Source organism: Sesamum indicum, linkage group LG8 (genome assembly GCF_000512975.1).
Source record: "Sesamum indicum cultivar Zhongzhi No. 13 linkage group LG8, S_indicum_v1.0, whole genome shotgun sequence".
In the NCBI taxonomy this organism is placed as follows: domain Eukaryota; kingdom Viridiplantae; phylum Streptophyta; class Magnoliopsida; order Lamiales; family Pedaliaceae; genus Sesamum; species Sesamum indicum.
Window position 1 is genome coordinate 3293096 of NC_026152.1, and position 10637 is coordinate 3303732.

Genomic DNA, 10637 nt, shown 5'->3' on the forward strand with positions numbered 1-10637 from the left:
AAGTTAAAATCAATTTAATTATTACACATTTTGTTTTTTTCTTTGAGAAGTTAATTATAACACATTTAAGTCTATAAAAATAATCGATCATGCTATAAGTATAACATATGTTGTTGTACCTATTTGTTTCCATTTTCATCAATTCAAAGCTATATGAAAAATGAATTTTTCATAAAATTATATCAAATAAGTCATAATCATGAAAAATAGAAAACAAAAGATCATTGCTCATTCCTACATCGACCATAAAGTCAAATTCATCTTTCCTCTTTTCTCCTCAATTAAAATTAAACCCCCCCAAAAAATAATTTATAAATATTAATGGGGTGTTTGCAATTGCATGCTTAAAACAAGTTTTAGGGCTAAACTCCATCTCTTGAGGTTTGGTATAATAACACGTAAACCTCTTGTAATTTAAGAAATTACATACAGCACTCCTAATATTTGCTTCCGTCTAACAAATAAATCGCTATGTTCGCCACAATTCATAGAATTTGCTAATATTAACAAAAAAAAAATGAATGAAATTTGATATTTATCCTCGACTGATTACTGACTTATAGCAGGTCAAACAATTTTTTTATAACTAAACTATATTTATAATGATGAAGATATGCCTCCTCACATTCATTAATGTGTGAAGACATGTGAGGGTGATTTGGTCATAGAAATATTTATTTAACCTATAATAAATCACTATTAAGTCAATCGGGGTAAATATATATTTTTTTGTTTATATAAGCAAGTTCGATAAATTTTAACTGACGAAGGGACTTATTTATAGGCAGAAGCAAACCCTCAGAGGGTACTAGATGTAATTTCACAAATCCTAGGAGATTTACGTGTAATTACACCATAGGGAGAGGAGTGTGATTATACCTAAGTTTTATGAGATAAAGTTGAAAAGGTATTTTTCAATTTTCGATTTATGTTTTTGAAATGTTTAAATTAACTAAGTCAAAAATCATAAATAACTCCCTATAAATTCCCCAACTTATTAAAAATATTATCATATATAAATATTAAATTATTTTCAAACATTCGATCTTCCATTTTTTTTTTTTTGTCACTTCTTAGTTTTAGTTTCAAACATTGTCGACTTTCACTAATTTTTTATATTTAGTTTTCTTATTTCTAAAACAACATCACGTAAAATTAAGTGCGATATGATAAGAAAAAAAAGAAAATTAAGTGGTAACTGAATGTTTGGACTCTTATAATTAATAAATGAAAGTAAAGTAGACAATTTTTAGGACAAAACTTGAAAATACATATCTTTTTTTTTAATTTCTTTAATTTAAAGGGATTTTATTACACTTATTTCCATTTTCAACTATATATATGTATAATGCATATTGAATTTAATTATATTCAAATTAATCATAACATAATAATATATATAAGAGTAAATTATCATCAGCTTTTCTAAATTTTGTTATAATATAAATACCCTTTATTTTAATTATTATTTAATAAATATCTCTGCAGTGAGTTGTTATGATGGAATATTTGTTAAGTGACAGTTCATTTTAGAGAGTATTTATAAATTTTCAAATAATAAAAAGATAATTACAATCCCATAATGTTTGGTGTAATTATATATAAACCTCACGTGACTTGAGAGATTACATCTAGTACTCCTCAGGTAATTTGCGTCCCTCTAATAATAGGTTCCTCCATTTGTCAAAATTTACTAAATTTATTAATATTAATATAAAAAATAAATAAAAATCGATAGTTAATATCGATTTACTTATTACTGACTTATTGGAAGTCAAATGATTTTTTTTCTGACTAAACTACCCTTGTAGTGATATTATTATTTTTTAAATGAAGATAAAGATATACTTTCTCACATGCATTCAAGTGTGGAAATGTATAAGGATGATTTAGTGATGAAATGATTTTGTTTGACCTGCAATAAATCAATCAGTGATAAATTATGAATTTTTATTTATTTTTTTTTTCTATATCAACAAATTTAGTAAATTTTAACTAACGAATAAATGCATTTGCTAGATAAAAATAAATATAGAGATATTAAATATAATTTTTAAATCATAAAAAATTTAGTGATAATTACAACTTTAAAGATGGAGAGTATAATTACTTCAATAATTAAAAATAATTATAATTATGACAAAATTACAAAGTCGTTCACCTACTGTAATCCACGTGGCCTCACCCTCCCTCCCTCCCTCCCTCCCTCCAGTTTAATTTGCAGCATACGGCTCACTTCTCTTTAATGCATCTTTTCCACCTTGATTAATTACATCAATCTCAATCCTCTTCCCAATGCTGTTCAGTTCCCATGTCCAGACCGCCATGTCCAAGTTCTTCCTCATCAATCTCTTCAATATGATTTTGATTTTTCACTCCTTAATTTCATCCAATGTGAGTTTTAATTTTTATTTCCTTGATTGATTTTCCTGATCAGGTTAATAGGAAAGCTTTTCCGGAGCTCCGACGATGATTTTACTGAGTATCCGACCGATTGCTACGCATGCACACAGGTGGGCGTCCCCGTTTTCCACTCAACCACATGCGACCCAGTTCACAAGCCCGAGTGGGAGGCCTCCGCCGGTTCTTCCCTTGTCCCCATCACGAGCCGCTCCAGCAGAAACAGCTCCGCCGCGAAGAACCGGCGGCTGATTGTCGACCCCCGCAGCACAAATGTGCAGCGGTGGAACCGGTTAATTGTGTTGGCCCGAGGCGTGGCGCTGGCCACTGACCCTCTCTACTTTTTCTCTATATCCGTCAGCGGAGGCGGAGGTGGAGGTGGGAGGCCGTTCATTTACATGGACGGTGGCATGGCGACATTGGCTACAGTGGTCCGGACGTGCGTGGACCTGGTGCACATGTGCCACCTCCTGGTCAGGTTCCGGTTGGCGTACGTGTCGAGGGAGTCGCTGGTTGTCGGCTGCGGGAAACTCGTGCGGGACCCACGTGCGATCGCCTCTCACTATTTGCTCTCCGCCAATGGGTTTTGGTTCGATGTATTTGTTGTATTGCCCATTCCTCAGGTAAATATATACGCATTCCTTATTTTTTGTTAATATTGCAAGAAATCAGACATTGTAGAATTAATACTACAAGAAGACCCCTTTAGCATCTGCCCGTGTGATTTTCAAATACTTGTCCGAACTGTAACTCAGAGATTATACATGTATCATGAACTATTACATTACATGTCATTTCTGACATACTTCATGTATTTGGTGAAAGATAAAGTCTGGATGGGCTTCTTTTTGCATTTATTTTGGTAAAGATTGTTAAGTGGACGATTTTCGAGTACTCTGATTATGACTATGAAATATGACAGAGCATCGGACCTTTATCTACTTGTTTCTAGTTTGCTATAATTATTATCTTCCTTTATCTACTTGTTTCTAGTTTGCTATAATTATCTCCTTTCTTATCGCGGTGGAACTAATCACACGTGTTTCGAATAACTACTCTTCTATGAGAGAACAACACAAAACTACTAAGTGGCATTTCGATGTTGTTTTTACAATATGGAATAAACAACAAAGCGGAACGTGAAGTTTCGTGTTAACTTATCATTAGTGGTTCTTCTCAATTCCGACACTCTATAGCTTATCATAGTCCTATGGTAATGATTAATGAATTTACCATAATAGTTCATGGATGCTATTTTGGACAACTTTTCTCATGTTACGTTTGAAATTGTTGCATTCATGCCAGGCTACGTATTGGCTTCTAGTTCCGATGCTATTAAGGGAAAATAGAATTGAGGAGTTGACAATAATTCTTCAGCTAACGTTCCTAGTCCAGTTCCTTCCCAAGGTCTATCATTGCTATTGTCTAATGCGAGGAATGCGCAAAGTTACAGGATACATCTTCGGCAGCATTTGGTGGGGCTTTTGTCTTAATCTCATAGCATACTTCCTCGCATCTAATGTACGTGGAATTCACGCCACCTTAAATCTCCTAAGGTTATGTTTGCTCTGGATTATATGTTTGGTTATACTATTATATTTATGCTAACTAAATATTCTTTTATATCAATGAAGGCCCATGATGTTAAGATAGTCTCATACTGAACTGCGGAAGTATTAGATAAAGAATTCGACCCAAGAGTCATTTGATCTCTTGTAGATTTTTATTGAAAAGACCATCTTGTCCCCCAATTGCTTAAGTATTGACGAAAACATATCATTATGTGGCCAATTACATTAAGTAAGATGGTTTTAAGATATGTTAATTATAAAATGTACTCTTGTTATGTTTGGCAAACTTGATTACTTGAGATGTTCATATTAGTTTCCGTGAAATAGCCTTATAACCCAAAATGTTTGATAAGTTCAACTTGTTAAGAAGGTCGTATACGTTTTCCTAAAATAGCCTTAGGCAAAAAATTCTTTGAATAGCTAGCAATAGAGGGGCAAGATAATCGTTTTCAAACAAAATATGAAATACATGTACACCTACTCGTCTCAATTATTATATCACAATTTTTGGGTTTGATTCTTATTATATATATATATATATATATATCTTGGAATTTTTACATCGGGTCATCTCCAATGGGCGTTATCGGTCTATTAGCCTTAGACATAATAATATATCATAACATATCGGACAAATTGAACAAGTCCTAAGAATTCCTCATATTTCAAGTTCGACTATTTAATAATCTGTTCAAGATTCTTTTTGTCAACTTCTTGAGTGACAGGCATCAGGAGGATACTGGTATATCCTAGCTGTCCGACGGATAGCATCGTGCCTCACTCAAAACTGTGACACAAGAAGCTGTAATCTCCCACTATCTTGCTCGATGGAAGCTTGTCGTCCTACATCCACAAATCCTCATGGTAACAATTCACTTATAGTTGCTAAAACTCAAATGTGCTTGGATAGCCTTGGACCTTTTCCCTATGGGATTTATCAGTTCGCCCTTCCTCTCATGTCGACCGATTCTTTCACTGCTAAAATTCTCTATTCGAACCTTTGGGGCCTAATGGCTCTCAGGTAAGCATTATGATCAACCGAACGTTGAGGGTCAGACCTTACCTGCTCTTTTGTAATGAGAATGTTAGACGGGGTTAACGCTAACTTTTCTTGTGGGGTTTGCTTCAAGCACTATGGGGAACAATCTTGAACCGACAAGCCAATGTCTAGAAGTGTTGTTTTCCATATGCATGGTGCTAGCTGGTTTGCTGCTATTCACACTGTTGATTGGAAATATTCAGGTCTTTCGTGATTCCTTATTCGACGTTTTATTTACAATTTTTCGAGCTGTTAATGACTGCTGATATGCTCTTCTATGCCGGCGGGTCAAGGTTTTTCTGCATGCTGTCATGATGAGGAGGAGGAAAATGCAACTACGGTATCGCGACATGGAGTGGTGGATGAAGCACAGACAATTACCGTCTCAGCTCAGACGAAGAGTAAGGAAATATGAACACCAAATATGGGAGATGATGGGAGGACAAGATGAGATGGAATTGATCAAGGATTTGCCGTCAGGCCTCAGACGAGAGATTAAGCGCTATATTTGCTTAGATCTGATAAAAAAGGTTTGGACATTCTAGTCTTTCGTCTTCTTGTCATAATTATACAGAATTCGGTTTGTACATGTAAAGAATTCACTTCACAGGCACTCCAACATTTCAATCTTAATGTATGATATGATCCGTCACAGGTGCCACTGTTCCACAACTTAGACGATCTTGTCCTCGACAACATTTGTGATCGAGTCAAGCCTCTATTGTACTCAAAAGATGAAAAGGTTCAAAGGCCTTTCTATAGTTCTGCACTCTTGACTTTCTACCCCACTGTTCTTCAGACTAAATTTTTGCTTTGCTTAGAATGTCTCAAGAAAACAAGAATCTCGTAAGTCAAAAGAGTTGTTATAGAAGATCCTGACTAACATTGTCCTAGGAAAACACACTTATCAATCTCTTCTTCCATTGGCAGATCATCAGAGAAGGAGATCCAGTGCAGCGGATGGTTTTCATTGTCTGCGGACGAGTCAGCAGGAGTCAAGGTCTCATAAGAGGAAAAGTGGCCACAAGCATACTAGAAGCTGGAAGCTTTCTCGGAGATGAATTGATCTCATGGTGCCTTCGCCGGCCGTTTCTTGACCGCCTTCCGGCATCATCAGCAACATTCACCTGTACTCAACCAGCAGAAGCGTTTGCTCTTGAGGCAGATGATTTGCGATACATAACAGATAACTTCCGTTACCATTTTGCAAACGAGGGCCTGAAGTGGACGGCAAGGTACTACTCGTCCAATTGGAGGACGTGGGCTGCTGTCAATATACAATTGGCCTGGCGGCATTACGCGAGGAGGACAAGGAGTGGCGTGGTTGATCGTGTATCAGAGAATGGTGGTGGGGATAGTGATCGTCGGCTCAGGAAGTATGCTGCCATGTTCTTGTCTCTTAGGCCTCATGATCATCTTGAATGAAATCTAAGTTCTCAATTAGTTTTTCTTTTTTAGTGATTCAGTAAAGTCCCATCTTTCGTTGAAAAATATTATTGCGTCTTTTATTTCATTCAATATATACATGTCATGGTCAAGTGTAATCTCTCTAACACTTTATATGTAGCTGTAAGAATCTGGAGATTTGAGAAAGTAATCATTACATAATAAAGATCACATTGTTGTTTATGAATTTGAATCATCTTGGGCGAAGTTGAGAAATCGGCGTTGATCCTAATTTTTTAGAAAAAAGTCAGTTCTCACAAAATCAGAGAAGCCTCAACACGACAGGATTATCAAATATTACTTTCTTACATAAATGAAAGAAATTCTCAATATTTATACATCTGATGCCACTTGAATTGAATTACCCCTAAAAAGAAACGTAGAGGAACTCATTAAAATTCTTCACAACAATGAAAGAATTCATAAAAAAATACGTACTGAGAATAGTAATGCCCGGGAGGTAAAAGATATGCAGAAGAATACGTGTTGAGATCATAGTAATGCCCGGGAGGTAAAAGATATGCAGAAGTTGTTCTCATTCAAGATGATCATGGGGTCGAATCGACATAAAGAACGCAGCATATTGCCGGAGGCGCCGATCACTATCTCCATTATCTGAGTGAAAGCTCACTGCACGTCTCGTCCTCAGAATATATCGCCGCCAAGCCAATTGGATGTTAACAGCAGCCCAAGTCCTCCAGTTGGATGAATAGTACCTGGCAGTGCGTCTAAGCCTCTCGTTTGCAAATTTGTAGCGGAAATGCTCTGTTATGTACCTGAGATCGTTTGCTTTTAGGGCAAACGCTTCTGTCAACTCAATGCAGGTAAATGTGGCAGAAGAAGCTGGAAGTCTGTCTATAAAAGGGCGGCGAAGGCACCAAGAGAGGAGTTCATCCCCAAAGAAGCCACCAGGCTTCAGTATGTTCGTTGCTACTATCCCTCTGCTGAGGTTTTGGCTGCTCTTCACACTGCCACGCATGATGAATATAATCCGCGGCACAGGGTCACCTTCTCGTATTATCTGGTTTTAACAGGGAATTTGCAAAAGTAAACCACGAGGTCACCATTTACAGGGTCAATTGTTAAGACAATTGTTTTAGGAATCCTACCTTTTCGTCTTTGGAGAAAACGAGGGGCTTCACACGGTCGCATATGTTGTCGAGGATGAGGTCGTCCAAGCTGTGGAACAGAGCTACCTAAAGATAAATGTACATCCAAGTTAGTGCAAGAATTCAGTTGTTGATCTTTCACTACAGTTGAACAAGTAAAAGTTCATTCACACCTTTCTAATGAGGTCGAGGCAAAGAAAGCGTTTAATGTCCCGCCTAAGTCCTTCAGGCAAGTCTTGAATCAGTTCCATCTCGTCGTCACCGCCCATAACTGCCCATCTTTGGCGTTCATAACGGCGAACTCTTTGTCTCAGTTGAGACGGCAATTGCCTCCGCCTCATCCACCACTCCATGTCCCTGCACCGCAGTTGCATTTTCCTCTTCCTCGCCATGACCGAGTGCAGAAATACCTGTAGCAGTAGAATTTTAGTCACTAGGCGACTCAATGCACCATCTCTACTTCAATTTCAACACCAAAACATACAATAATCGTACCTGAATGTTACCAATTAACAGAGTGAATAACATTAGACCACTGAGCACAGTGCATATACTGAACATCACTTCCAACCAGTGACTCGTTGGCTCCAAGTCGTTGCCGAAAGTGCTGAAACCAAATACAAGAAACTTTTAAATGAAAATCCACGGCAAACTCCTAACCTAACGAGCTAACAACGCGTCTGTCGTATACAGAGGTAATTACCTCAGAGTCATCAGTCCCCAGAAAATGGGGTACAGAATCTTGACAGCAACAGAATTGCTGGACACAACAGGAAGAGCCCACTTATAGATTCCATAACGAAATGGTCCATTGACATCCAAACACAACGGCTTCCTAAGCACAACCGTCGAGTTACCACCACATGGATTGTTCAACGTCCCGGACGGCAGTAAAAACTGATAACAAACCTCCTCCGAGCATGATAATGACAGATTGCAAGTCCCGCTCCTCACACACTGCTGCTTCAGGCACGACGCGACACGGTTTATGGCAAGAACGTACCAGCAACCACCGGCAACCTAAACATCGATCACGAAGGAAAGTTATCATCACACCACTGATTTTGAATTTGATAAGGTACTGAATTTGATTATATACTTACATGAGAAGCAATGAAGTATGCTATGAGATTAAGGCCGAAACCCCACCAAATGGTGCCGAAGATATAGCCGGTCACCTTCTGCATTTTTCTCATTAAGCATATGCTGTGATAGACCTTAGGTAGGAACTGGAACAAGAAGATGAGCAGTAGAATCGTCATTATCAGCTTTATCTGCTCCTCTTTTATCAGTCGTGGCACCACCAACCAAAATACTGCCTGCAAATCGTTTTTAGGAAATATTTAGGATACTGTGTAGTAAACATCAAAAATTGCAAAATCTTTCTTCATAGTAGGTTTGTCAGAAACTATAAACTCCATAATATTTCAACTCTGCCATGAAATCATTTCCTTTTTTCCTAAATTTCTACCCAATATATAATCTATATTCCACGTAGGATATGTCTGGACATGAATATTAAAAAGTGAAACTTTAATACTATTATCACGTGTTAATTTTAAATTACAAAAAATAATTTTACAAGGAAAAAGATATCAACATCAGTCAAAATACATTTTTTGGTAATTAATTTACATTAAAATTTTAATTAGTAATTAATTAAGGTTGGGATTAAGACTCTGAGGACTGTCACCTGAGGTATGGGAAGTATCACGAAAGCATCAAACCAGAACCCCTTGACCGACCGCAAATAATGAGCAGCAATCGCACGCGTGTCCCACACGAGTTTCCCGCACCCCACGACCAGCGACTCCCTCGACACGTACGCCAGCCGGAACTGCAGCCACAGGTGGCATAGGTGCACGGCGTCCACGCAAGTCCGAAGCACCGTCACCACCGCCGCCAGCCCCCCGTCCATGTACAAGCACGGCGAGCCGCCGCGGCCAATTGACAGCGCGTAGAAGAAAAGTGGGTCGACGGCCAACGCCATCCCACGCGCGAGCAATAGCGCCCGATTCCACCTCTGGACGCGCTTGCTCCGAGGGTCCAACACGCGGGAGCGAAAGGAGGTTCGGTTCTTGGGTCCTGGGCGGTTTTTTATGGGGAGCAAGGAAGAACCGGCGGAGGCCTCCCACTCCGGCTGGTGTGCCTTGTCGCAGCTGGTGGAGTGGAAAGCCGGGACACCGACCTGAGTGCAGGCGTAGCACTCGCCGAAGGTGGAGAAGCGGGTGTCGTCGGCGTCGTCGGAGTCTCGGCGGAATAATCCAAACCACCTTGGGAGGGAGAAATGGAGGTCTGGACTCTGATGAGAAGACATCTTGGGGAGAGGGAAACCATGGGATTGGAGAGGAGTGTGTGTGTGGATGAGGAATTGGAGAAGGGAAATCGTGGAAGAATTGTAGTATGAAGGGGGTGGGGTGATGGGTTTTTGTCACTGGATGTCCATGATGTTGCTGTTATAGCATTTGGTGGTGATGATGATGATGATAAGTGGAGTGAAGATAGGAGCTGGATGTATATATAGATGGATTGTGCTGTTGTTCATATGTGCAGAGCTGTGCCACTGCCTGCTCATTGTTTCGGCCAAAATTTTTCGCTCCAATCAACTCTAAGCAATTACAAAATAAATATATTTATAATATAATTAATATATAATTTAAAAATAATGATCAATCACATTAATAAATATATTCTGTGATTGATTTCGCTCTATCAAATTTAATTTTTAAAAAACCCTTTTTTTAAAACGAGTATAGAGAAAAACTAACATGACAATTTTAAAAACATCAAATGTGAACAATATTTTATTTAAAATTTTCAATATACTAAAAGTTAATCACATTTTCCAAGTCCGATAGAATTTTTTTAGTTGAATTTTGTGTATTTCTTAAAATTTTGGGGATTCAATGCGATAGTGTTCTCCTGATTTGATGTTTAGCATGCAGTTCTATGAGGCTACTTTCTTCTTCAAAATCTAACTTAAAGTCGCGTTTTACTTTCTATCAAATGCGACGTTCAAGGGCAGGCCATTTCCCTCTAAGAAACAAGGACAATTTTGGTATTTAGCTTTTA

The 10637-nt window shown here is 38.2% G+C and overlaps 2 protein-coding genes across 4 annotated transcripts; one reads left to right on the forward strand and one right to left on the reverse strand.

The window, feature by feature from the left end:
* LOC105167630 (cyclic nucleotide-gated ion channel 2-like) lies at positions 2208-6688 on the forward strand. Of its 3 annotated transcripts, none has more exons than XM_011087416.1 (8): positions 2208-2333; positions 2438-3023; positions 3706-3921; positions 4697-4992; positions 5102-5213; positions 5304-5540; positions 5666-5856; positions 5941-6045. In XM_011087416.1, exons 1-8 carry the CDS (start codon positions 2296-2298, stop codon positions 6017-6019), a joined length of 1755 nt encoding a protein of 584 aa, XP_011085718.1. In that variant the 5' UTR covers positions 2208-2295; the 3' UTR covers positions 6020-6045. The 3 variants fall into 3 exon arrangements, with proteins under 3 accessions (XP_011085718.1, XP_011085717.1, XP_011085714.1); XM_011087415.2 differs by having other exon boundaries at positions 2217-2327; positions 5666-5752; positions 5941-6688; XM_011087412.2 differs by having other exon boundaries at positions 2218-2333; positions 5666-5752; positions 5941-6688.
* LOC105167629 (cyclic nucleotide-gated ion channel 2-like) lies at positions 6744-10135 on the reverse strand. Its single transcript, XM_011087411.2, has 7 exons — positions 9259-10135; positions 8669-8884; positions 8269-8585; positions 8061-8172; positions 7739-7975; positions 7566-7652; positions 6744-7477 (listed from the first exon to the last, which is right to left on the reverse strand). The coding sequence occupies exons 1-7, from the start codon at positions 9880-9882 to the stop codon at positions 6992-6994; spliced, it is 2079 nt and encodes a 692-aa protein (XP_011085713.1). The 5' UTR covers positions 9883-10135; the 3' UTR covers positions 6744-6991.